General features: G+C 37.7%; 2 protein-coding genes across 4 annotated transcripts in view; both read right to left on the reverse strand.

The window, feature by feature from the left end:
* LOC308689627 (uncharacterized protein) lies at window positions 1–26,532 on the reverse strand. Of its 3 annotated transcripts, XM_081363448.1 has the most exons (4): window positions 26,465–26,532; window positions 18,883–18,980; window positions 13,180–13,335; window positions 1–1,377 (listed from the first exon to the last, which is right to left on the reverse strand). In XM_081363448.1, exons 3-4 carry the CDS (start codon window positions 13,262–13,264, stop codon window positions 203–205), a joined length of 1,260 nt encoding a protein of 419 aa, XP_081219574.1. In that variant the 5' UTR covers window positions 13,265–13,335; window positions 18,883–18,980; window positions 26,465–26,532; the 3' UTR covers window positions 1–202. The 3 variants fall into 3 exon arrangements, with proteins under 3 accessions (XP_081219574.1, XP_081219572.1, XP_081219573.1); XM_081363446.1 differs by lacking the exon at window positions 18,883–18,980 and having other exon boundaries at window positions 26,465–26,511; XM_081363447.1 differs by lacking the exons at window positions 18,883–18,980; window positions 26,465–26,532 and adding an exon at window positions 23,962–24,151.
* The window catches only part of LOC308689607 (protein NLRC3-like), a gene marked incomplete at both ends in the record, with an annotated part of 270,187 nt that overhangs the window by 161,978 nt on the left and 80,235 nt on the right, over window positions 1–27,974 (reverse strand). The gene's annotated exons all lie outside the window — the stretch shown is intronic.

Consider the following 27,974-nt stretch of genomic DNA (forward strand, 5'->3'; position numbering starts at 1 on the left):
CAATCCGGGATCAAGCTGGCCCACACGAATCATGGATCAACTACAATCCCTATAACTTCAGTTGCGGCATGAGTGTAGCCTAAATTTTTTAGTGCCAATTTAAACACTTCCCACAAAATTAACAAAAATGGGGTTTAATGTTTTATTACACTGATCAAAAATGTGAATCAAGGTTTACTTTACATGCAAAACTCTTTCCACACTAATCACATGTGAACTGCTTCTCTCCAGTGTGAATTCTCGTGTGTTTTTTAAGGTTTCCGTTTTCAGTGAAACTCTTTCCACACTGTTGGCAGGTGAACGGCTTCTCTCCAGTGTGAACTCTCATGTGGGTATTTAAAGTTGTTTTTTGTCTAAAACTCCTTCCACATTTGGGGCAGGTGTAAGGCTGTTCTCCAGTATGAATTCTCATGTGGGCATTAAAGGTTGGTTTTTGTCTAAAACTTCTTCCACATTTAGGGCAGGTGTAAGGCTGTTCTCCGGTATGAATTCTCATGTGGGCATTAAAGGTTGTTTTATATGTAAAACCTCTCCCACATTGAGGGCATGTGAAAGGCTGCTCTCCAGTATGAGTCCTCACATGATTTTTAAGGCTTGCTTTTCGAATGAAACCCTTTCCACACAGTTTGCAGGAGAAAGGCTTCTCTCCAGTGTGAATTCTCATGTGGTTATTAAAAGTTGGTTTATGTGTAAAACTCTTTCCACATTGAGGGCATGTGAAAGGCTGCTCTCCAGTGTGAATTCTCATGTGGCTTTTAAGGCTTGCTTTTCGATTGAAACTATTTTCACACAGTTTGCAGGCGAACGGCTTCTCTCCCGTATGAATTCTCATGTGGCTTTTGAGGCTTCCTTTCTGAATAAAACTATTTCCACACAGTTTGCAGGTGTAAGGCTTCTCTCCGGTGTGACTTCTCATGTGGCTTTCAAGGTGTCCTTTTTGAGTGAAACATTTCCCACACTGAGGGCATATGTAAGGCTTCTCTCCAGTGTGAATTCTCATGTGGCTTTTGAGGCTTCCTTCCCTACTGAAACTATTTCCACACAGTTTGCAAGTAAAAGGCTTCTCTCCAGTGTGAATTCTAACGTGCCTGTTAAGAATTACTTCTTGAGTGAAACTTATTCCACACTGTTGGCAGGTGTGAGGCTTCTCTCCAGTGTGAATTCTCATGTGGACTTTAAGATGTCCTTTTCTATTGAAACTTTTTCCACACTGTTGGCAGCTCAAATAACTTCCATTTGCTCTTTTTCGTGAAGTATTTTCAGTCTGTGAGCAACTAAATGATTTTTTTTCAGTAATAAGATCATTCTGTTTGTCACACTGGTCTTTCTCTTCTGTTTCATTCAGTTCTTGACTCTCCTCTTTCAGTGCCATCAAGTCTAATGCAAAAAAAAAAAGAGACAAATACAAATTAAGCCCAGTTTAATGGTACAAAGCAACACACATCAAAATCAACAGTATCAAAGCAACAACATGTATGTTAGATACTATACGCACTAAGCTACTAAGATAGGTGTTACATGCAATCTCAAAACCTCTTCACAATATTGTTAACTCTAGACTAAAAATGTTCAGTCAGTTATCAAATAACAAAACCAACCTTGCCCAGGAGAACATAATTATAGACCCATTTCAAATTTGCCATTTATGTCTAAAATATTATAAAATACAATTATGGAGTACCACAGGGCTCAGTATTAGGTCCTCTGCTTTTCTCCCTGCTTCCCCTGAGAGATATTATTATTATTTGTTATGCCAGTGATACTCAGTTTTGCATTTCCTCAAAACCCGGCAAAACTTATTAATTCTCCATGATAGCAGAGTGTATAAATGACACAAAAGAAGGGATAACTAGTCATTTTCTTCAATTCAATTCTGCCAAAACAGAAGAATTAATTATTGGACCAAAACCCTCTGAACATAAGATGCTTGATCTCAAGGCATGTACTGTTACAATGTATCAATTGGAAAATTCTGCTTATTACACAAAGCTTTGAATAGCTGAAAATCATGAGTACTTAGCTCTTTCCCCACCAGCGTAAAAAAAAAGAAAAAAAAAAAAAAAAGAGCCTTTTTGATAATTTTCGCAAAATGTTCATGTTCCCCAGAATATTTTGTTGTATGAATTTCTGAACATGCAAATGTGTCAAAAGAAAGAACAGACCCTTTGCTTAAAACAAAACAAAACAGAAAACTCAAGCAACCGAACACACATCAACCAATGGCATAATTTTGTTTTAAAAAGTCGGTGGGACTGGGTTGTGGGGGGAAGGAGGTTGCTTCAGTATACAATGCTAAATCAGATATGTATACGATGTCCAGAAATCAATTTCAATGAGATCTACTAATATACTGTATGTTGTTAGTGCCGAGAATTCCACATATATAGCTTGTGTCCTTTAATGGTCTAGTGGTAGATCAGTTGCGTGTCAGAGGTTCTGGGTTCTAATCCGCACTTGTATCGGTTATTTTTCTAATCAAAACCGAATATGTTTATCAGTGGTTGCATGTATGTATGAATGAATGAACGCTGTGTCAATGAATGCCAGCCACTTTGGCCAGATAGTATTTATAACACACGGAACGGGACGCTTTCGATTCTAGAGAGCATTTGCTTGGACAGATGATGTGATGAGAAGATTAAGTCAGTGGTAATGTCATAAAAATTGAGGTACTGTTAGTTTGAATGCTTATATCTCCTAAATGTGAATTTTGTCATTGGTTTGGAACACACCAGCTCATTCATAACCTAAAGGCTAACATCTTCATACTAAAATAAAAAAAAACTTAAATTTTGATTTCAGGGGGCCTTTAATGTTGATGATCGCATTATTTTACATATGCATATGATTAAATATGATATCATTTGTTTCTGCATCTTCACATTAGGGATCGACCGATATGGATTTTTTTGTGCCGATGCCGATACCGATTTTTTTTTCATCAGCCTTAGCCGATGACCGATACGGGCTGCCGATTTTCTTGGGCCGATATATGGAGCCGATACTGCTTTTGCTCACTCAATTTACATCATAAAAATGACACAATGATGATAACAAATGTTACAAGTCTCAATTTAAAATAAGGAACATTTATTGAACTTAAAAAAGGAACATTTATTGAACTTAAAAAAAAACAATATTTGAGATTTGACAAATATTAAAAACGTGAGATAGAACAAGTAAAAAAAAAGTTCAGTGCTGAAAATACTGAAAATAAATATTTAAGCATAATTCAAATTCTGAAAATAAATTCTAAAAGATAAATTCTGAAAATAAATATTTAAGCATAACTCAAATTCTGAAAATAAATTCTGAAAATAAATATTTAAGCATAAATAAAATAATTACCCTATTGCACACAGCAGCATAATAAAGTGCAAACTGTACTATACTTAATTTTAGTGGACTTAAACTCTTGTAGAGCAAATGGCTTTCCTGAGAAGATAGGGAAAATGTAAATGGCAATACAGAACAAAAAACAAAAGAATTGTGCATAATATGTGCATTGCCCCACTTCTTTACCCCACACACCGCTCACTGAAAGTTCTTAATACTCCCAGTTTAGGAGATGCAGGTTATAATGGAGGAAACAGAGACGCTCTGCATTTTCTCCCGTCAGCCTATTCCTCTTTTTCCTCATATATCTGGCTGACCTCGCTGAATACCCTCTCACTGGGAACAGAGGAGGGGGGTGGACTGAGAAATTTTCTGGCGAGTGGTGCCAGAAGGTGCAAGCGGGATGCATTTTGTTTCCACCATGCAAGTGGTTGGCCCGTCTGTCTGTCGATCAACGGCTCCCGTAGGTATTGATCCAGCTGCTGAGTGAAAAGCTGCTCCTCCTCATCATCAGTCTCCTCAGAGGTTGGTCCGTGTGCCCCGAGAAGGTTGGCATACATCTGTTCAAGCATGTCAGACGGACTAGCGTCTTCCTCCTCTTCTTCCTCCACCCTTATCCGTTTTGGATCCGGGCCTTGATCTTCTGTGGAAGCCCTAATCCGTTTCTTAGCATCAGACAGAGTGGCATGCTCATCCTTTATCCAGTCTTTTGCAGTGCTCAGTGTGCCTGGTGCCAAGGCATGACCCCTGTAACGAGGATCTAGCAGTGTTGCGAGGACCAAGCATTTGGTCTTGTCTGCGTTTTCGAACCTTGCCTTTAAACTGTCCAGTAGAGTGTCACGGAGTGTTTTGATGCCCCTTGCTTTTGCACCCTCAACTTCAAGTAGCATTTTTAGGACGGTGATGCTGGGAATTATGCATGATATTGATGAGTCTGATCTGCTCATTTCCAGTGTTACCTGTTCAAGCGGGCTCAGTGTGTCAATCAAATTGCCCACAAGAGTCCACTGATCTGCTGTTAAGATTGATATTTTTCCATGTTCCCCAGCATATACAGTAAGTGCCCGTTTCTGCTCCAGCATGCTCTCCAACATGTGAAGAGTGGAGTTCCAGCGTGTTGGCACCGACTGGATTATTCTGTGTTGGGGGAGGTCAAGTTCTTTTTGAATGTCCTTCAAACGCTGTTTTGCCAGTATCGAATGGTTAAAATGGGTAGCAGAAGACTTTAATTTTGCAACGATGTCCATCACTGCTCGCTGGCTGTTGATCCCATCATTTACCACCAGCTGAAGTGTGTGAGCACTGCAGCTGAGATCAGGTACTTCGGTGAGCCTCATCCCTTTAATCATATTGGCTCCACTATCACGAAGCACAAGCACGACTCTCTCTGTGTCAATGTCCCAATGCCTCAGCAGACTGAGGAACACCTCGCTGATATATTCACCTGTGTGAGAGCCATGCATGGCTTTGACATTGAGGACAATTTGCTTCCTTTCCCAGTCACTGTCAATGAAATGACAGGTCAGGCTCATTAGGGATTCTGTGTCACCAGACCAACAATCCGTTGTAAATGCCAAATAGGGGCCTGCATTTTCTAACGTGACCAGCTCCTTGATTTTGTTTTCTACTTTTGTGTGAACATCTTCAAAGAGATCAGTGCGATAGAACTTTTCTGTTTTGAGGGAGTATCTGGGCTCCAGCAATGCTACCAACCTTTTAAAACCAACACCAGAGACAACTGTAAATGGGTGATTGTCTGTGGCAATCATCTCAACTATGGCAAGATCAACTTTTTTGGACCTGGTGTCAGAATTACCCCATTTCCTTTGGGCATCGAACATCTGCACAAGATTAGGCTGTGTTGAACTTGCAGCAGAAGTAGAAGCTGCTGCTCGATCATCCTTTTCTTTTTGTGCTTCATTATAGGCCTCAAGGTGGTGACGTTTCAAGTGGCTCCACATATTGGAAGTATTTTTCGTCTTTGCCTTTTCAGCTCCCATGCTCACCAATATATTGCAGATGTTGCAGCGAGCCTTACCTGGAGTAGGCTGCGTAAAATGCTGCCACACTGGATTTTGTTGCCATTTCTTTAAAAAGAATAAACAAAAACACAGATCAGTGTCACTTCTGCAATTATCTTACATTCATATCACCCAAATTGTGGGCAAAGAAAAGGGCAAATACTTGAAGAATAAATAAATGTCTTCCTTTTATTCTTGCCAATTTTAAGCAATAACCAATAAAATGGCGAAAAGTGAAAGGAGACTCTCTCTTCACATAAACATTGTGTTGATTACATTACTCTAGTAGGAGGCAAAAATCGACTGTTATTTTTTTTTTCATTTAATCATTTATTCAAGAAGACTCAAGAGATTCATTAAAAAACGGTGAATCATCCATTAATTAAACAGGTATTTATGAATGAGACTGAATTAATTCGTTTTAAACGTGTTTGAATTAATGATTAATTTTTTTTTATATAAATAGACTGGAACATGTTATTCTGTGTAGTTGTCTGATATATGTAATTGTGATCACCATTTTAAACAAAACAAAAACGATTTTAAACCAAATAGATTCTCAGTTTATTATGAATTAGGGACTGTTCACATATCGCGTCTAAAAACGTGTGGTAAGCACAGCCGCGACGCTTTCTCCTTTCTACAAGCACTTGCACTCCCGTGGCGTCTGTCGCTGCTATGCAACTATGAACTGCACTCTACTCATGATGACGAGGAAGTAAGGATTAATTTATTTCAAGCCCTTTACGACTAACGTTACATATATATTTATGGAGATGAAAAATAAAAACCTGCCCTGTCCAGCTTTGATCAGCTGTTCGGCCGAGCTTTCGATGTTGTCATGGAAAGGTCAGTTGTTTTTTGTCACATAACCTGCGTGCGCTTGCGGCATTCTGAAAAGTTTAAATGTTTTCAACTTTTCATCTCACCACGGCATATGAGCGCCGGGACAAACGAACACGCTGCATCGCATGCGTGTCGCAACCGCGTCGATTCTTCTACCTCAGGGAGTGTTCTGACTGAGTTCGACCACCTTGCTGAATAAAACTCCCACAAATATCACAGAATCACGAACCAACGTCGGCATTTTTTAATCCTTTGACCAGTGTTTGTAACAGCTGCTGTATGCATATGGATAGCCTCAAACTTAGCTATTTGCAGCTCCCTAAATACAATGACAAGCATATATTCGGCATTCGCGTTTTCCATTTGGACCCTCAAACTTGCTTAGCTATAGTTGCACACACATATAGAGTATGGCAATTTTTCAGCTAAGTCAAACAGTTAAAAGATGCTTTGAAAGTTTAAAACTTACCGTTGTTTTGAAGAGGCTTCCAGCACTCAGCTAGTGTGGGAGGGGCAGGGGCCAGCAACACAGAGCTGCCTGCGGACGCCTGTCTGTAAATAATGCCGGCCGATGCCGATACACGTCAAACCCGCAAATATCGGCCCGATATATCGGTCGATCACTACTTCACATGTGTTTTGATCAGGAGAATCCAGTACTCTTTTAGAAGATATCATAGCACCCCCCTACCGTATAACAGTGAAAACACAGACAGATCTAGCACAGCTGGAAGAAAACAAAACTAGAGGTTTTTCGCATTTCGTGGAAAGAAAGCATTATTGCATACAGAAAGGCTTTAAAAACTGCTAGGTCTGGTTATTTTCCGATTTTCTTAGAAGAAAACAAACAACACTAAGTATTTGATACAGTGGCTAAATTAACTTAAATTAATTTAAAATAAAGCTTAAGATTCAGACGTTTCGCAACAGCACAGCAGTAATGACTTTATGAACTTCTATACTTGCAAGATTGATAATATTAGAGAGAAATTTATAACCATGCAACAACAGTCTACTACAGTATTGCATCAGAGAGTGCATTGTAGTGTCCCTGAGGAAAATTTCAATTCATTCATTGCTATAGGAGAGGAAGAATTGTCTCGTTATAGCACCCCCTATGGGCCAATCGGGGTCATATTTTGATAGGTTCTCCCCAAATTGAGGACTACCATTTGGCCAAGTTTCAAGGTTCCATCTCTTACGGTTTGGGCTGCACAATGCGTTTTAGGGGAAAACTTGTTAAATCATCAAAATTGACATGTATGTTAGACCCTATACCAACTAAGCTACTGAAAAAGACGCTTCCAGAGGTCATAGATCCTCTTCTTAAAGGTACAATATGTCAGATGTTATAAAATGTTTTGTTATAAAATTTTCAAAAACCACTTGCACAGTGTGATATATTTCATGCAGTTGTGTACTTACATTATCCCAAAAGTTCCAAAGGATTTGTAAATCCAGAGAAATACCAGTTTTAAATAATGGCTCATCCCTTGTCATTGTTGCATATCAATGACATAAAATCCGCACTTTCCTCGGTTTCCGCTTGTAGAAACAATAGGTATAATACATAGATGCATTTATTAGCGACCGCTTAAATGGGCCCTTAACGTAAGCTGCCAATGAGAGATCTATGCATGTATGTATGTGAATATTTATTTATATATATATATATATATATATATATATATATATATATATATATACACCCAGCCCATATATATATATATATATATATATATATATATATATATATATATATATATATATATATATATATATATATATATATATATATATATATATATATATATATATATATATATATATATATATATATATATATATATATATATATATATGGATGGGCTGGGTGTATCGTGTATATATATATATATATATATATAGACTGTTGCATATATATATGCAATAAATATAAAAATATAAATAAATACATATAAATTAAAAAAAAAATATATATATATATAATAATAATAATAATAATAATAATAATAATAAATTATATATATATATATATATATATATATATATATATATATATATATATATATATATATATATATATATATATATATATATATATATATATATATATATATATATATATATATATATGTGATGCGATCTGGGAAAACCCACCACATGGTGAAATTTTACCTATTACAGGTTTTGATATCATATGGATGCTGGTATCAAGCCCTTTCCAAATCTGTTTTTATTTTTATCATAGCTTGTTGCTAGCAGAAGTTATGTTTATCTGAAGTCGGCCGATCTCTATGATTTTCTGGAACGGAATTTTGAGAAAAACAGGTTTAAATAACTGTCACCGTTGAGACGCGTCCATCTCGCGATTGTTATGAAACTGCGTGACGTTATAGTTTAAACAGGATTGGCGCGAAATGCGCACTATACACATTCACTGTACATGTATGCGGTTTATTTTAAAGGTAAACTATCTTTGTAGTCTTACGAGACGGACAGGTGTATGGGATATACGGCGATTGTTTTTTTTTTTTTTTTTTTTCACCTCTGCCGGGCGCTAATGGTCGCATAGAATGCATTAGAGAAAGAGAGTATTTTCAGCTTGACACTATAAATCGCTGTTTTTCTGCACTAAACAAGGGAATTTTGCCAAGATATTTTCAGAGATAAGAGAAAAGATGTTATAGAATAATAATTTAATGGAAAAAAAAATTTGACAAAAAAACTGACATTCAAACTATTTTGGAATTTACTGAAAACGGCCCAGCGCGACATCCGACGGGTTTTCCCAGATCGCATCACATATATATATATATATATATATATATATATATATATATATATATATATATATATGTATGGGCTGGGACAATACACCCATCTCCCGATTCTATATTATTACGATACTTGGGTGCTGATATATGTATTGCGTTTTTTTAATTTTATTATTATTATTATTATTTTTTTAAGAATTGCGATTCTACAAGTATTGCGATTCGATATTGCGATTTTCTTGGCTTTCTTTTATTTTTACACTAGACAATGGGGAAAAGTTAAATCATATCTTATACATCATGTACAGTCTGTATAAGAGTCATATTTACAAAATTCATCACGTTTTTCTGACTTATTTTAGAAGCATCATACAGTACTACATTCTCTTTAATAAATTATTCAATAACAATTTTTTTTTTTAACAGTCACTTGGCGAAAAAATGCAATCGATAAATGCGTTATTTTAAGCACCAAGTTTTTATCCAAAGCTGATTTACTCTATCGCTATCGTAGACATCAGTGTTCATATTTGAACTTTCAACACGGATTTGAATGTTGTGATATGATTTTGTCAAAGGTTTAATAGACAGATAGACAGACGAAATGGAAGAAGATCGAGTGGGTGTTTGAATCGAGATCACAGTCCTTTAAAGGTGAATCGTGCAGCTCTACTGTGTTATCTCTCTCTCAGCATACGAGTACAGCTGCACGTCGTGCGAGGGCTTTTCACTGCATTCAGTCTCACAACACTTTCACGCGTCCACTTACATTACGTCACTCAACACTCAAAGATAACGACATTTCATCATCTGTTGAAATGAAAGTGGTTGACTTCTGTCAACCTCATCTAGAAGCATGGGCAAAAATAGAGCAATATAATTTGAATCAATATGGATTCTGTAATAAAAAAAGATTTTAAAATTGTTAAAAAATAAAATAAAATAGCAATACCTAAGTGAATTAGGTTAGTGATTTTTTTCTCCCAGCCATATATATAGTATCTCACACGCCGCTGTTGTGTTGTTCAGCCATTATGGTTCATGATTATTGATTGGAGAGTACAGAAAATCCCCAAAAAAAACAAAAAAAAACAACAATCGTAAAAGTAGATCCACAGAGGCAAGCAGGCTTAGGGAGAAACAGAAATAAAGCAAGGATCAATATCAGCATGGTGTTTTCAGGATGGAGAGAGCTTTGCGACAAACTTGGACTTGCATACATACAATTATATTGCACTTTGTTTTTTATCAAGTCTGGTGACCAAGCCTCTGGCAGTAAAATTTAAATGTTGCACAAAAATATTTAACCATTAGCAAATACTGTGGGTTTGTTCAAATGTACTTTTAGAACGATTCTTTTAAATGTGTAAAACTGCGCAGCATTAACTCACCAAATCATCGTAATTCATTACGATGACATAAAATAGTGCAATCAAACGTACAGGAAATAGAAAAACTAATTTATTAGCTGATATATAATTTATATGATTCGTGAATTCATACATCTCTGGCACACCTGTGCAATAATCATGCTGTCTAATCAGCATCTTGATATGTCACACCTGTGAGGTGGATGGATTATCTCGGCAAAGGAGAAGAGCTCTAGCCTGGGTTTCCCCATATGCTGCCTTGTGCGCAGCGCGATTTTATTCACGCTGCTAGGCAGTCTGGCTACCATGGACCAGATTTTCGACTCAGTTAGGGAACCAATCACAGAATGGGGAGGGAGCAGCAAGACGATGACGACATCTATGCGACACACCGAAGCAGTTTGTTTATATCTATGGATCTAACATGAGACGTAAAAATATATGCATATTTTTAGTAACACATCTACAAAAATATGCCTGTATTTCAAGTTGATAAAATAATTTAAAATCCACATCAGTTTATTTGTGCAGATGCGGCACGCCCTCCCAGGATCTATAACGTTACCTAGGCTACTTTCACTTTTAAAAATTCCTCATAACGGCGCGCGCGATCTGCTTGCAGTCGTCGAGATGGATGCTGAGGAGTTAAAGAAAAGAATAGCTAGTGGAGATTGTAAAGTTGTCGACAATACGTCATCAAAAATCAAGTCCAGTGTGTGGGAGAAATTTGGAGTTATCTGAAGAAAATATTGTGAAAGCCTTTGCTGCAAACCTTTTCGTGTGGGATAGCCACAAATGTGGAACTTCATCGCTGAGGAAGCACGCAGAAACTGTGGTAAGAAAGCAGCTCTATCGAACAGTATTTTTCAAATTTAACACTATGTTAAGTATGTGTGGTGAGCAGGGCGTGTTTGAACCCAAAATTGTCAGATGTAGGCTAGACGAAATTGCGTGGCATATAGTGTTGTAGCCGCGTCTGTTCGATTGGTAAAATGTTAAGGCTACTCAGTTTTGTGGTAACGTTAGCCATGTTCTTCATGTATCGGCCTGTTGACAGCTTCGGCTGAAGTTGTCCTTGTGTTAATTGTCGTGTAATAACTTCTGTATGACCTGGCAATAAACATTTTTGTAAGTGTGTCTATAACGTAATAGTCTAAACTGATTTTATTTTGGGTGCGGGTCGGGTGTCGGTACTATTTTAAGCGGGTCGGGTGCAGATTTTAATTAGTGCTGTTGACGGAAAACGGGTTGGGTGCGGTTTTAAGCAGTGCGGGTACAGGCGGGTGCGGATTTACAAAATCGGACCCGTGCAGGACTCTGGTGTACATAAATCTCTGACCCATCGTCTTCTTCTTTGTTGAATATCTGTCGCTCTACATACGTCATCTGGTTTAACTGAAACGATTGGCTATGAGCTACGTACAGGCGCATTTGATAGACATTTGTAGCGCCCAATAAACGGCTCTTGAAGTGCTCACTAACACAGATTTAGACAGATTTGAGAGAAATGGGCCTTTTGTGTACATAGAAAAAGTCTTAGATCTTGGAGTTCAGCTCATGAAAAATGGGGGCAAAAACAAAAGTGTTGCGTTTAGAAATTTGGTCAGTGTAAGTTGATTTTCTGTACTGTATATAAATTTTTGGAGAGAGTGTCAGTCATTGTGTTCCTTTTGGTCAATGTTAGAGGATCTGTGTAACAACTGAGGCTTTGCCTGACAGTTAGCCTGTCCTGGACCAGGTTAGTTTCCCAGCATAAGTTGCCAGAGTAACTGAGTTTGAACTATTTTAAGTTTGCTTTATGAAACAGAATCAACCGACAATAAGTCTGACTAACCAAAATAAGCCTGGCTTGTATTCTAATAACGCAACGTAATACTCACATGACGGCGGTGCGTAAATCGAGCTACTCCTCCACTTCTGCTAGTTTTACTGAGCTATCTTATCCCGTGCGAATTGGCCATTAATATTAGACGTCCTGTGGTAAAATTACATTACTCCATCCACCCTTGTAAAGTTAATCCCGTCCGAATAGGGCTTATGGGCTGTTTTTAATGTTTCAAGACAAACCATGTGCAAATTCATAAGTCAAAACCATTGCTGAGTATTTTCTCCTTAATACTGCAGTGAAAAAAAGTAGTTTGATATCTCAACATCACATATGTTGTAACCAATCAGTGCCGGCGGCCTTTAGCATATATGGAAAATCGGGTATATTAAGCAATATTGCGGGTCAATTATGTGTAAGATGTATATTACGATGTTAAACGTGTTGCGTAACACAAGAATGAACCCCATTGGTTCTCGCACGTCAAGCGAACATGCTTTACTGTTCACCACAAATGATGTGTGAGTGGATGAATGTTTAGCCTGTACTATGTGAACAAAAGACTAAATTCAATCCATTCATCATATTATGATCATGTCTGTTCTTCCGCTCAATTCATATGGATTCATTTAACAATCTCTTTATGAACTTTTTGAAGTGTCAAAGTGTTAGTTGCGTAGCTGTCAATGGATGGACAGAAAGCTCTCAGATTTCATTTAAAATATCTTAATTTGTGTTCCTCGTTTGGTTTTGGAAGGAGATTAAATGACAATTTTCTTTTTTGGGTGAACTAACCCTTCAATTTTCATGTCAATTCATCAAACTCAGTGGAAGTGGGGACCATAGAAAGACTATTTCTATGATACATAAGATTTAATTCGACATGTTATGGAATAGTATGTAAATTTGCTCTTAGTGATTCTTCAAAAATATCATTCATTTCTGTAGAGCTGGACTTTTTTAATAATCAAATAACTGAGTTCAGCTTTGAGAATGAAACTGACCTGTTTGTTCCTCAGTATCTTCATGTTTCACTCTGAATGTTTCTTCAATCTTCACGTCTTCGCTCTCCTCTTTTATAAACGCCATCTTTATAATAGTGTGTCACGTGGATCTCACTCACTTCATCAGGAGTTTTCTTGATGTTTGGACACTTTGTCCTGTTTTAGATGAGAAAAAAATAAAAGGAAGAAAATAAAACTAATTCTCTGAGTGTGTCTCAATCAGATCTAGTTCAGTAGTTCAGTTCACTGGTAAGAGATTCAGTCAGATAGAGTTAATGGACTTAATGATCAGGGGCCGTATTCACAAAGAATTTTAAGGCTAAAAGTAGCTCCTAACTGGCGAATTTAGGAGCAACTCCTAAAAATAATGGGCGTGTCACTCGTAACTTTAGGACTCCTAATTTTTTTGACTAAGAGTAATTCACGAAGCATTTTAGCCCTAAAAGTAGCATCTAAGCCTGGGACAGCTTAAAAGAAGTCGAGAGGACTCCTAACTCACTAAGACCTATTCACAAACCGCTTTTTGTGGCATTTCACGTTTCGATGTTTTGAAATGCGTATGTGGCGGCTACAGGAGCTTCCAATCGCGAAGGAACAATTTTGCATTGTAGGCATAACTAGGGATGCAATAACGCCACCAACAACAACCAAAACTAGGCTACTCATTGCATGTAAACTAATTGTAATGTTTCATTGTGAATCAAATTAAAATGTTCTTCTCTTTGCAAACGTAGGCAGAGGCATATAGTGACAGATTAATTCAATAATGTTGCAAAGATATTGCATCAATCCATGTTTCATTAGGCTACTAGGCTATTTGTTTTGCCTTACTCTTTATTCATTTAGGCTATTTATTCAGTTATTCATCATCTTCCGTCCTTCGCACTACTTGTGTAGCGCACGCATTCTCAGACCTGTCACCTGTCACTCATCATCGTAGGGGAGGTGTTTGGAATCATTCCCGCGTTACAATCATCAGCCAATCAAGGTGGTCACTTCAGTCAAGCTCATGCATGAGTAATGACGTCATCCAGAGCAACGAAGACTCACTCTTAGTTTAGGAGTTGTCATTTTTCTTTACTAAGAGTAGGTCTGAAAGGCGTTGTGAATAACTTTTAAGAGAAAACTCCTAGCTAAAGTCTTTTAGTGCGATTTAGGAGTACTCCTAGTGGTAAGATAAAATGCTTTGTGAATACGGCCCCTGATTAGACTAAACACACTCAAATCCAGCACTACAAATTAAGAACATAAAATATACAAACAGTTTAGTTATTCTTTATATTATTGAATTTTGTACATGTAATACATTACACAGATAATCAATGTAAAAGTTGTCATTATTCATGTTTGTTGTTCTCGTTGCATTCACACTGTTTTGATCAGGAGTCGTCAGCGTGCTGCGATTCGAGCGATTTGAATCACTGAAGCATTTGGTTCAAATGACACAGGTTTGAAAAGCTCTGTTTCTCCATTGTTACTTCTCAGTTAGTCTTGTTCCCAATAAATTATGCACAATTATTAAGTAAATATGCACAAAAAACTTTGAGAAATTTGGCATCTCCAACCTGTTTACCGATAAAATGGTGTGTGATGACGTCACTCCAAAAAAACTAATTGTTGCATACGTTTTGTTGCACTGCTAAAAAAATCCCTGCCTTTGAGCTAAGCATAATTTTGCGTATCATAAATTATATAGTTTCTTTTGCATTCCAAATATTTGTAAACTGTACAGAGAAATGAGACGAATGAAATTAGGATACTACTTACTATTTATATAATGCTACGGAATATCAGAAGACGACTATGAAGTGGAGCAGCTCGTTGCGGTCTATTAAAAGATTGGCACAGTGAAATGTTCAGTCCTTGTATATTCCAACAATCTTTAACGCCTTAAACATGCAGTCAAGCCAGTGGTGGTTTGACTCGGCTGAGAACGCAATGCAAGTCGAAAAATGTACTTGCCCGACTGGACAAGTAGCCTGATTAAAATGTCAGTAACAAAAAAATTAAAGTTGAAGTGTGAACTGTTTAACAGGGACCCAGGGCATGCTCCCTTGTGAAGTTTATTTATTTGTTTGTGTATTTTTTGCAGATGTTTTATCCAAATAATCCAAATCTTTACTTAAAATTCTCTCATGCTGAACATCCTGTCATCTCTTGGAATATCTGAATTAGCAGAACACATTTTACACATTGGGGAAAACCAATCTAGTCAATGAATCAAGAAGGTCCAGACTTTAAAACTCTTGATTTTAACTTACTTGGCCTTATGAGTAAGTAACAGTTCTTGTCATTGTTCAAATATACAGGGTTCGTACACTTTTTCCAAGGTCAAATTCAAGCACTTTTCAAGCACTTTCCAGGTCCATTTTAAAGCTTTTTCCAGCACCTTACACTACCGTAAATTAGGCCTACATAACAATACATAGTTAAAATTATTATTTAGTGTTTTTATCACATCAAAAGAGATAAACAGCCAATTGTTTTATAATAGCAGAGGGCTGCACGATATTGAAGAAAAATGAGATATGCGATAACTCATTAAATAATGCGAATGCGATATTCAATATGCGATACGATAATGCTTAAAGTGTGTCAAATTAACTTAAATTATCTTTAAAATATCTTTAAAATTATATAACCTACACATGCGTGTTTCACATTCTTTTTGTGATAAGAAAATATCCCTACAACTTCAAGACAGTGAACATCAGTGTTCTGTAGCATAAGAAGTGTTATTTTAACATCACTGGGGTTTAGTGGTTCAGGTTATCCTACATTAGGGTTATTTAACAACAGAAACTGATTAATCAAATGTAAAAATAAACACTGCTTAGTTTTCACTGCATGAATTAAATATATTGATTCTTATTAAAGCTACAAAAGTTAGCCTATTCAGCCAAAAGCAGTGAGTGATTTTCTTTGTCTTTTGTTCATGAACGCAGTTATTGCAAGCCGTTGCGATATGCAGTTATGCATATTGTAATATATACATTTGCAATATTTCGATATATTGTGCAGCCCTAATATTTAAGCCAATCACAAGTTTTATTCTTCAAAATGTATCACTAAGTATATAGCCTAAAGCATATGAATAATATACTTTTCATTATATTAATGTCCAAATATTGCTTACCAGATCATGTGATTTATAGTCTGTAAAACTGAATTAATTTCAAATATGAAGACTTAGGATTTGAACAGAAATATTTGACAGGCCTTCCCGTTTTGGGACACATTCTTGATATAGACAAGGTTTGAACAATATCTGAGTGCACAGGCACCTGCCTGATAAATGTATTTCATTGCCAAGATGTCTTGGGCCAATACATTTACTGGAATAGAGCAGTGTAAATATTGCATAGGGCCATCCTAAACCTTACAGTAACAGTATACCTCTTATGACACTGACTGATTTCAGTTCAGCAATCAACGACTGTTGTTATGCACTGGGCTAACGTTTGCAGGTTAATGTGCACGTTACAGTTCTGTAATTTTGGCAATGTTCACTGCATATTCCTCAAATGAACGTGACATAACGGACATGCAATACTTACATTACATTATCACACCAAGCACTCTCAGAGTCTCAGTCACTAATGGCCCTTTCAAATAGGACGCGGACCGCGCTGCGCTATGAAATGAAACCGATAGGCCTATATTTCAATGGCTTGCGCCGCGCGACTCGGACCAAAGCGCAGTTCAGCGAGCTCGCGTGCACGCCGCGGTCAAAGTTTAAAATAGTTCAACTGTTGCCGCTGCGAGGCCAATAAAAACGGTGCATTCAAACAACCGCGGAAATCAAAATGAAAACTCCGCCTACTTTTGCTCTGGCCAGCGTAACGCAAATCAATCTGTATCTGATTCTGAAGGGCTACATTTTTTTTCTCCATTTAATAAAGAACTATTTCGTCAGAAAGATATTTCTTGTGAAAGAAATCCAGTTACAAATTCAAGCATTTTCAAGCATTTTATCCAAAATTAAAGCACTTTTCAAACCTTGAAAACACAACATCAAAATTCAAGCACTTTCAAGGATTTCAAGCACCCGTACGAACCCTGAATATAGCATTTGTTACAATAAGGATTTAATTACAAGTAAGATCATCCATGGCTCCTCATTATCATGCTAAGGCCAATGTTCACTTTTTTCTTTCTTTTTTATCTATAGCATTTGTTATGAAAAATAGCAACACATTTGAAAACTATAGCTACAACATGCCACAGTTGTAATATAAATATTTAGTGAAAAATCTATTCCCCTAACAGATTATTATAAATTTTACAAGTTTGTCAAAATTTACACATAATAAATACATTTGAACGTGATCAATTCTAGTAAAGAGAATTTTTAGTGGCTGTTTTAGATCATGTTGGGCGTTCTTTGAAGAGTTTTACTACATTCTCAATAGAATTTAAATGGGTTACTCGTTTAATCATCAGCGTCGCATAAGAATGGCTCGTGCAAATCTTATTATCACACTTTTGGGAGCGTGCTTGTGAACGCGCCTTCCGGTGATTCGCACGCCACTCTTACAAAATTAAACAATTGGGCTTCAGTCACGATCACATTGTGCAGATAAATGATCTGTTAAGTTTGCACAACTTATTAAAGCTCCAAACGCGTGATGTATACGATTAATTAACAGCCTGATTCTATGTTTCGATGGGCGCTCAGAGTGTCGTGCCGAAAAGTGATGGTCCGGCAAAAATCGATTGCCGTCCGCGGGAGCGCGCACAGCGTGTTAAAGCTGTATCGCCCAGTCTCTTTACGACTACAGCTGCTTTTATGTGGATCAAACAAACATAACGTGCTAATAAACATCAGCTTATATCCGTGGTAATAGTGATTGAAGCCTAAAAGTGATTGAAGCCTCTACTTATTGATTGAAAGGTTATTTCTGCCCTGAAATTAGTTGATTATATTCATGAGGGTTATATTTGACAGATTAACTCACATAGTACTTTTTACCTCTTAAAATACCTTTAGATGGCCAATACAACCATTATAATGCAGCATTTCACCTGCCAGAAAGTGATTGTGTTCATATAACATCAGAATCATTTTATAGGTGGATAGCAGTGTTGAAGAGAATGTGTCTATTGAAGAGGTTACAGGGGAAATTCTGAAACTCAACCAAGTTCTTCAGACTGCTATCAAAACTACCAACCACAACACAGTCAAAACAAAATAAAAAAAACAAAGGCAAAGCCACCTCAACCTTTCATGTGGGCATGAAAGTGTGGCAGGTGAACGTTAGGAACCAGCAGAGGAAAGGGGGCAAATTGGATCCCAACTACCTTGGGCCATACACCATAAAATCAATTGAAGGAAAAAGTGTGGATCTTGTGGACAGCCAAGGAGTGATGACACCAAAAATCAAAAATCAACAGTGATCACTTGATAGCATATAGAGAGGAACAGCCAAGAGTTCCACGCAAGTGTTCCACCACTCCCACTTCTGGACTGCCCCCTGCTTCTTCTTCTGGGCCAACCACCACCACCACCACCACCTCCTCTTCTGGGCCGTTCACCTCCTCCTCCTCTAGGCCATCCTCCTTCTTCTCTAGGCCATCCTCCTTCTTCTCTAGGCCATCCTCCACCACCACCACCACCACCTCCTCCTCCTCCTCCTCCTGGCTGTCCTCCACTAACACCACCTCCTCCTCCCCCTCTTGGCCGTCCACCACCACCTCCTCTACCTTCTCTTCTGGGCCGTCCACCACCACCACCTCCTCTTCCTCCACCTCCTCTTCCTCCAGGCCATCCACCACCACCTCCTCCTCCTCTGGGTCATCCACTACAACCATATAACCTTTCAGTCAATAAGTAGAGGCTTCAATCACTTTCTGGCAGGTGAAATGCTGCATTATAATGGTTGTATTGGCCATCTAAAGGTATTTTAAAAGGTAAAAAGTACTATGTGAGTTATAATCAGTGAAATATAATTCTTCTGAAGGAAGTCAACTAATTTCAGGGCAGAAATAACCTTTCAATCAATAAGTAGAGGCTTCAATCACTATTACCACGCATATAAGCTGATGTTTATTAGCACGTTATGTCTGTTTGATCCACATAAAAGCAGCTGTAGTCGTAAAGAGACTGGGCGATACAGCTTTAATACGCTGCGCGCGCTCCCGCGGACGGCAATCGATTTTCGGCGGACCATCACTTTTCGGCACGACACCTGTCAACATGTGAGAAGTGGCTGTACGCATGAAAAAGAGAGGTACGCTTCAGATTCAAAAACAGAAGTGCTGGTGTTTCCCGACTTCTGACCCCTCTAGTTTTTTTTTGTTATTACCCCTTTAGTATTGACAGGGATTAGGGGTGATTAGGGATATTATATTAGGATTAGGGGTGGAGTTAGGAGTTCCACGAGGGGGGTAAAAATTTAGCAGGGAGTCGAAGTTTGGCACAACACCGGCTCACATTGAGCACTGTGTATATTCAATATATTTAAAACAATCTAATAACATCATTTAATGCAGTTGTAATTTTTCAGTGTAGTCTTATAATGTTTTTATTATTTTAATTTAACTTATTGACAATTTAAAATTTAATTTCAATAATTTTCGTACATTAGCCTAATCCATACTCAACACTCCCGTTTTTCCCGGGTTTCTCCCGTTTTTTAGCCCTATCTCCCAGACCCCTCCCGGTTTGTTATTTCTCCCGGGAAACTCACGTAATTTGCATGGCCCAAACTCCTTTATGAATAATCGAACCAATATGTTTGTCTAATGTTGACCAGTTGCCAGATCTTGTATTAAATGCGTTATATTCACACAATCCACACACCATATACAATTTCAACCCGTTAGTCACCTCAACCTGGCAACCTATAACCCAGTTGCGCAGTCGCGGAAAGTATAACCCGAAAGCGAGCCGATAGACATGGCAGGTGAAGGCAGGGCATGATTATTAACCATTAGGGCAACTGGTCACTTGCCCAGGGGCACATGATATCTAAGGGGCCCTGACAGGTAGGAGGAAATACACAGAAATGTAATAAAGTTATCAAACACTTTACAGTCTTCACTGCATAAAGTGCATCTACGCGGGTTCACGCAGACTTTCCTCCCTCCCTGCTGAAAGCCAGCGATTACAAATTCGTGAAATGCACTCCCGCTGGTTGAGCGTGGTAAAGTTCGTTTTAGGTTCGATATTAGCCGGACATTTGTTCTATAGGGTCGGTAGTCTAACAAAGATATCAATAGCAAGATTAGTTGTAACATTATGTGACCATTGTATATCGACATGATGAAAATATTCATTCAAAATCATTCGTGCATTAAAGGGATACTTCACCTCTGGGAAGATGAATGTGTATTTAAAATAGGTCATTTAAGTAGAAGAAATGTGGAGACATTTTTGAATTTGGAGCTTTCTAGACTGAGAAAAGCCAGAAAATGTATTTTTGGCTTATGTGGATGAAAGACAACAACTCCCAGAATGCACTTGCTTCGCTGCCTTAGGAGGCCACGCCTACCGGTTAGAGAGCACAGTTGAAAACAACAAGGATAGCCTAAGTAAGTGATGAGTTTGCCAGGGATTTAGAGACCCAAAATGTCCGGGATTCGGCTTTTGCGTTCTACAGTCGCCATTCATCATGTTTACTGTGGCGAGCAGGACGAGGCTGACGGCCGCGGAGAACGGCGCGAGGCCGGTGGCTTCATTACTGAGACGCGCCGGGTCTCGCATCTCTCACGGAGGAGCGGGAATTTTCTTAGCAATGTTAAAACGCACATCAACCGATCACTTGTTTAGCGTTCATGTAAACACTACAGTCAGATTCACCGATCGGAATGAATTCAGTTAAATTGAAACGAGAGGTGTGCATGTAAACAATGAATGGCGACCGCAGAACGCAAAAGCCGAATCCCGGACATTTTTAACAGTCTCGCCCGCCGGACAAGTCCGGGAAAAGGAAGATGGTAACCCCTACTTACTCAGCTTTCTCCTACTACTCAGCTTTCTCCACAGAACAAGAGCCTGCTAGCTTAGCTTCCAAAGAAAGACGGCTGATACTGTGTACATTCTGTGAGTGAGATCCCACCAGTATGGGCGGGCTGAAAACATGCGGAACAACGCCATCTACTGGCTGTAGTCTTTAGCCTCTGGACAGAAAATCCTCCGATGACGCAAAATGACGATTTTTGCGTCATCAGAGGATTTTTTCCAGACAAAAAATACATAAATATCTCCTCTCAGGGGGATATGAGGGGGGAAAGCACGGTAATTCGAAAATACTACAGGTTTTCTACTAATACAAAGCTTAATGCTAAATCCTGAAGTAACCCTTTAAAGCTGCATAATTATACCTGAGAATGCTTTGACGCGTTTCCACAGCGCACAATGCTTAAGGGAACGTCTGCCAATTCCATCAACTGCGGTAAACGTAGCCTATAATTTGTATTATTTAAAATTACTTCTAACATTTAAAAACAGACGTTTTCAAATTCAAAGCTTGCAGAAGGTTCCTAATGGCAATACTAACTTAGGCTACAGATTTCTAGCCTGGTAATACCAAACTCTGCTACTTCGCTTTGCTTTGTAGACAGAGTCTGGCATGGCACAATTGAAAAGTGTTTTCTCTCTCGCGGGGGGTCGCTTGTCTGAAGTTTAAAATCATTGGCTACCCGTAAGCCAATCACATGACGTTTGGTTATGGTGTGTGTTATGCGCATGCTCAGCCGCATCTAACTTCCACTGTAAACACATGTATGATGCGAAAACAAAACCATCGAGCGAAATACCGGAGTGAACATGGCTGTTAACGACTTTTGCAGATTATGTGAAGTAAATCTATGCATCCACGGTACAATCAGCATCTACGTCACGGCTCTCAGCCCGCCCTCTGTTCGTTGATTGGCCCGGCCGTCCGAAGGCCGCTGAAAAACTGAAAGATCGGCTGCTATCTCAGACTGACCACAGAAGCGAAATGAAATTGAGCGGAAGTAGGAACTCTGACGTAGTCAGGCTAACAGATTTCCTGGACTATCAAGATAAAGGACTATCAGTCAAAGTTCAGCTTTAGGAGGGGAAGAAATGGACCAGGATAAGAAGACTGAGAGAAAAATAGAGTCTGACTCGAGTCACAATTTTCAAGACTTGCGACTTGCTTGATTAAAGTATGAAAATGACTTGACTTGACTTTGATTTGAGAACAAGTTACTTGTGACTTGACTTGAAGTGGAAGACTCGACAATGACTTGAACTTATAATAAACAAACAGCAATAAAATTCATTTTAAAAAAAATAATTATTGTGACGTCAGCACCACTAATCAGCGTATGTACCTTTAACGCTGCACAATTCAAACCGCGCCAAACATGGCAGACAGTAGTCGAGCTCCACAAATAGTCTCCTTTGGCTATAAGGACTTTGAACTGGACCGTGCCAATAAAAAAAGATTTGCCAGATGCAAAATATGCAACGCAAGAATATCCGACACGACAACCACAACATCTAATTTCATTCGACATTACAAGAACCACAAGGAAAGGTAAGAAAGTCATCTCTTTATAGTCAGTTTCACTAAGATCTATAACAATTACTAATGTAATGAATTAATATTTTCTGTTTGTCATAATTTGGCCTTGGTTACATATGTTTTTTTCTTATTAGAAGAGAGAGCAGTTATCACGTATAAGTATTAAAATTGAAATACAGATACTGTGCAGATGAAAAACTGTTACAATCATTCAAACCATCACAGAAATACTGAGATAAAAGTTTGTAGTTCGGATATTAAAGTAGCGATTTACTTAGTTACTTACTCAAGTTAAGCTACTTAAAGTAATTTGATGCTTCAAATAAAGTTTCTGTCAGTTACAGTGACTGTCACTTAATGATTCATTCCAGAGATTCTTCAAAAACACTGATTCATCCAGTAATGAAACACGTGAAGCCTTTATGAGTGAGACATCGAATCATTTATTCAGTTTCTGACAGCTTAAAAAATCTTTTAAATTAATTATTTTTAAATAGACTACAGCAATGAACATTTTGTCAGAACATTTAGTAAATTACATGACATTTATTTGTAAATAATTGTTAGATAATTGTCTATTTAGAAAAAAAAATCATGATTCTCAATGTATCCAGAATCATGCAACTCTAGAATATTGTGTAGGTTTATTTGTAATTTTACATTTTTATGTTTTAGATCTGATTCTCCAGGAAGCAGAGCATACCAATATGGAACAGACAGGCCATGGAGATGAAGAAGAGCAAATCAAAGGTGATAAAACTGGGCTGTTCTTATACCACAAAAAGCAGAAGAAATCCACTAATTTCAGCCCTGCTGCCCAGCTCAACCATTACCTGGACAATTGTGATGGCCAGAACTGCCTTTTGTTTTGGGGAATGAACAAGGAGAAAATGCATTCACTGTTCCAAATCGCAATGAGGGTATTAGCTGTGCCTGCTTCAAGCGCACATGTCGAGCGTGTGTTCATTATTATGCGGCCCCATCGTTCACAGTTTAGTGCCATTGTCTTGGCAAACCTTATTTTCTGTAAATGCAACACATTTTAGACTGTTTCAATTAAATTGAATTAGACAGATTGGATTATACATCTTAGACTCGAGTCGATACATCTTAGACTCAAAACGTTTTGTGTAGACAACACAATTTAATTTTATTTTCAGGTATTAATGTTAGCACAGATATGCATATGATTCATATAGCAAATGTATAATGAATAAGATACATAATATATGTATACAAGTTCATCTTTTCTGTGCAAAAATAAATATGTATCGAAAAAATTTACCTCTATTTATTTTAGTACTGTGACTTGACTTGACTTGAAACTTATCAGGACTCGACTTGACTTGCTTAGGGTGAACCCTTGACTTGACTTGCTTGATTTATCTGAACTGTGACTTGAGACTTGACTCGAGACTTGATGGTTAAGACTTGAGACTTGCTTGGACTTGACCATGTGTGACTTGCCCCCACCTCTGCAATGTAAATAATACATTTTACAGCATGAGCTGTAATCTCCCAATCTTTGTGATCTCCCCTCACAAATCTCCTGGATTTTGAAAACCAAATGTTCACAGGTATGGCCTAATCAGGAAAAAAAAGCTAGACAAAGTTTCACAAATAAGGATAAATGATCTTTAACAGTGGTGTAGTGTAGGGTATACGCAGGTATACGGCGTATACCCACTTCTTGTTCAGTCGGCATTGCTTATACCCACTTCTCTGATGTTCGTGTGAAAACACCCAATCAGGGTCGTACGAAAGTTAATTGCCTAATATTAACTCTAATTTGGTGCTGCAATGATTTGCCCATCGTCAATGTCAAAATGTTTGAGACCAATCAAAGCAAGCAGGATTTATGTTCACTCACAGAAGCGCGAGCCGAGTGCGAATCCCAACTCGACGCTTCACGCTTGAGTTAACGATAATACAAGTAGCTAAACTGAACAGCTGTTTTTCGATCGAAGTTTTAAATGACCGACAGAAATAAACAGTTTGATCAAAGACAGTGGAAACTATAAGCTCAATTAACACAAGCACCATATTAAATATATTGCCATTATTATTATAAATATGTATAAATCAAATGTATTTGTATAACGTTACCTCGAATGTATTTTAATATTTCCCCAGAATCAGCACTTAGACTTTTCACTGTTTGTATCACTCCGCTTGTCTGTGTTTGCGCAACTTGCATCATTAAGCCAGAAGGTGGCACACGTGACTGTCTTTATGAATGAGCAATTGAACCATTGATTAAATGAACATATTAGTCCAAAAACATTGATTAATTTAGGAAAGAAAAAGTAGCTGAAACTGATCTTTGATACTCATATAAATTGCTCATATGCCTCTGGTCTGGACTGCATTGGCGTTTGTTTGAAATGTAACATCTATGCAAAATAATCCTTGAACCATTTCTTATTTAAGGCCATTCCCGTTTCGAGTATGTGATTGTGTATTGTCAACAATAAGCATAAACATTCTGCATTTCCATTTTGTAGTGTGGATCATTCATTGTGACATTTAAACTGATTCTCATGTTTAAAAATATCTGATAAAATACTTCATGCTACTGCCCACTGACATGCTTTTAAAGCTACTGTTGTCCATTTATTTTGGCCTTCAAAACACCTTAAAATGCACATGTCGAGATCAGGAAAATCTATATTTTCTCAAGGGGGCATGCCCCCGAACCCCCCTAGCAAAATTATTTTTGGGACCTCGGTTTTATAAAACCCTGTGTATGGCCCTGCGCCCAGTAAAGACAGTGTTGCAGTGATCCCTTGAATAGTCGTCCAATTTTCATATGGACTAAGGAATAGTCACTCAAAATTCATAATTATTTAGTATTAATAAATAATTAAAAGCCAGTATTAATTACAAAAACTGCACCTCTTCTGTGGCTAATATTAATTTTATAAGGATCCTTTTTCTGTGAAGTCAAGCAGCAAAAGTTAAGTGATAATGTGTAAATACTATACTGGCCCATTTTGGGGTGAACTTATATGCAAGACTATTTTACATCACTGTTTATAACACAGAGCGTTCATCCTTTCCTGGGGCGCTTAAAAAAATTTGAGGCATAAATTAAGAATATACCCACTTCTCCAGGCACCACTACATCACTGATCTTTAAGATGTTAGGATAATTAATTAGGATAATCTTGTTTTTGACAAATACCAACAGTATGAAAATTATTTTCGATACAGTTTAATATAATAATAATAACAGATTATCAATGCACAAACTACAGAGAAACGAAGCTTTACCGGGAGCAAAAACACGAACACATGTAACATTAGGCTAATTCTGTCGTGACACCACATTTATTCGCGGTAAAGCAGCTTTTCTTGACAAAAATTGTTCCCCAACTACTGCTAACATTTGAAGTATCGATATAGAATTTATGTACTAATGTTAAATGGAAAAAGAATACAAGAGAAATATCATCAATGTCATAAATGGCATTTCCATCAGCTATGTACATAAACATTTTGAAGCGCAAAAATGTTTGTCGCATAAAATTCTTAACAAGGATGGAAACCTGACTAGTGATTTGAATTCATTTATACGATAAACTGATTGACGATATGGGGAGCGAACTGAGACGCAGCTTTTCTGTTATTCATGTGCTTTACTCATGCAAAACATTGTCCATTAATACTATTATATACATTGCAATGTTACATTCAAAAAAAATAATTAATTCACTTCTGAGTTCTCTATATACTTGTAAGACCGGGTTGTATTGGTTTAAACACTTTAAATGATTAAAAACACAAACCTGAATCCCTTCAGCAGAATCACAGATGTCGAGCGCGGCGCAGCCTTATGACGTAATACTAACACACCAAAATAAAAGTCCTGTTCACACGCATAAAAAAAAAACCGAATTAAAATGAGATAAAAATAAAGGCATCTGTTAGCGCATTTGTGATTGTCTCAATCATGAATAAAATCAAGAGGAAAAAATATTGGAAAGAATGTTTAAAAATTTGAAACTCATTATTAAAAAAAATGTAGATCAAAATTAAATGTGAGGTTTAATATATTAAATAAAACTGAATCAGTATCACAATATATCTATCTTCTTCAATATTAGTTTTTTCCCATAATATAATGTCAATAAATAATATCATATTTCAACTTTATTTGATTAAATTGCATTAAATAAAAGGGCCTGTAAAGGATTAAATAGTGAATGTCTGATTTGAAAGCTTAAATTAAAACCGTTAAAAATAATTTAATCTAAATGATAATGAAATGTGGTTAACATGTCCCTGGATTATCTTAATTAAAATTAGCGTTTGACTGATGACGTCACGGAGCTGAGAGGGTGCACAGAGGCCTAGCTCCTGCATATTTCGACATCTTTCGAATTATATCCAGACAAAACATTATTTTCATGGTTTGAGGTTATATTTTGGAGCAAAAACATGTCTAGCAAGGACGGAGGTACTTTTCTGACTGAAAAAGGTCCAAAAGGTACATGTGAGTGTGGTCACTCCCTCAAACTTATACGCAAAGTCACAGAATGCTTTAGTAAAGTCTTGGATGAGAAGCTGTCTATGTTCACGAATACTCTGAATGCTATTTCGCAAGGCATCATAGACAACACCAAATGTATTAGTGACGCAGAGCGCCGCGTCTCCGACATAGAAGACAACGCAACATCGTCGGAAAACAAGTTAAGAGAAATGTAAAAGTTAATGTGGACTCCACGACTTGGAGAACAGGTCAAGGCGAGAAAATATAAGAATTCTAGGGCTGGTTCTCAGGCCACTGTATTCTTCACATCATGGTTACCAAAAGTGCTTGAGCTGGAAACAGGAAACACTTTAAAATTGACAATGCGTCCAGAAGCCTAGGTCCACAGAGGGGTGACAGACAGAGACCAGTGCTGATTGAACTAATCAGTTTAATCGGCATAATTTTACAGATAAGCATTGCATAATGTCTGCTATAAAGGCCAAGCACTGCCTGGAGGTGAATGGACAGAAAGTCTTCATTCGGCAGGACCTTTTTTTCTGCCGTCAAAGGTAAAAGCTGTTTCAACAAATCCTGCGAAGATCTCATTTCTGTTTTCTGTAGAGTTTCCAGTCTCTCTCAGCTCCTCCTGAATCTACAGATGTAAATGACAATCCCTTCAGTCCTCTCTCCTCCTTTGATGGCGTGAGAGAATCTGTCCATCAGCTGAGAGACAAACTGGAGGATTTCTGCACAGAGGAGCTGAAGAAGATCTCTGACAGAGGTTAAGTCCTGGAGATTAATCAGCTCTCAGAAATGACCCTCCA

Source organism: Scardinius erythrophthalmus (assembly GCF_964197995.2).
Source record: "Scardinius erythrophthalmus genome assembly, chromosome: 4".
NCBI classification, from domain to species: Eukaryota; Metazoa; Chordata; class Actinopteri; order Cypriniformes; family Leuciscidae; genus Scardinius; species Scardinius erythrophthalmus.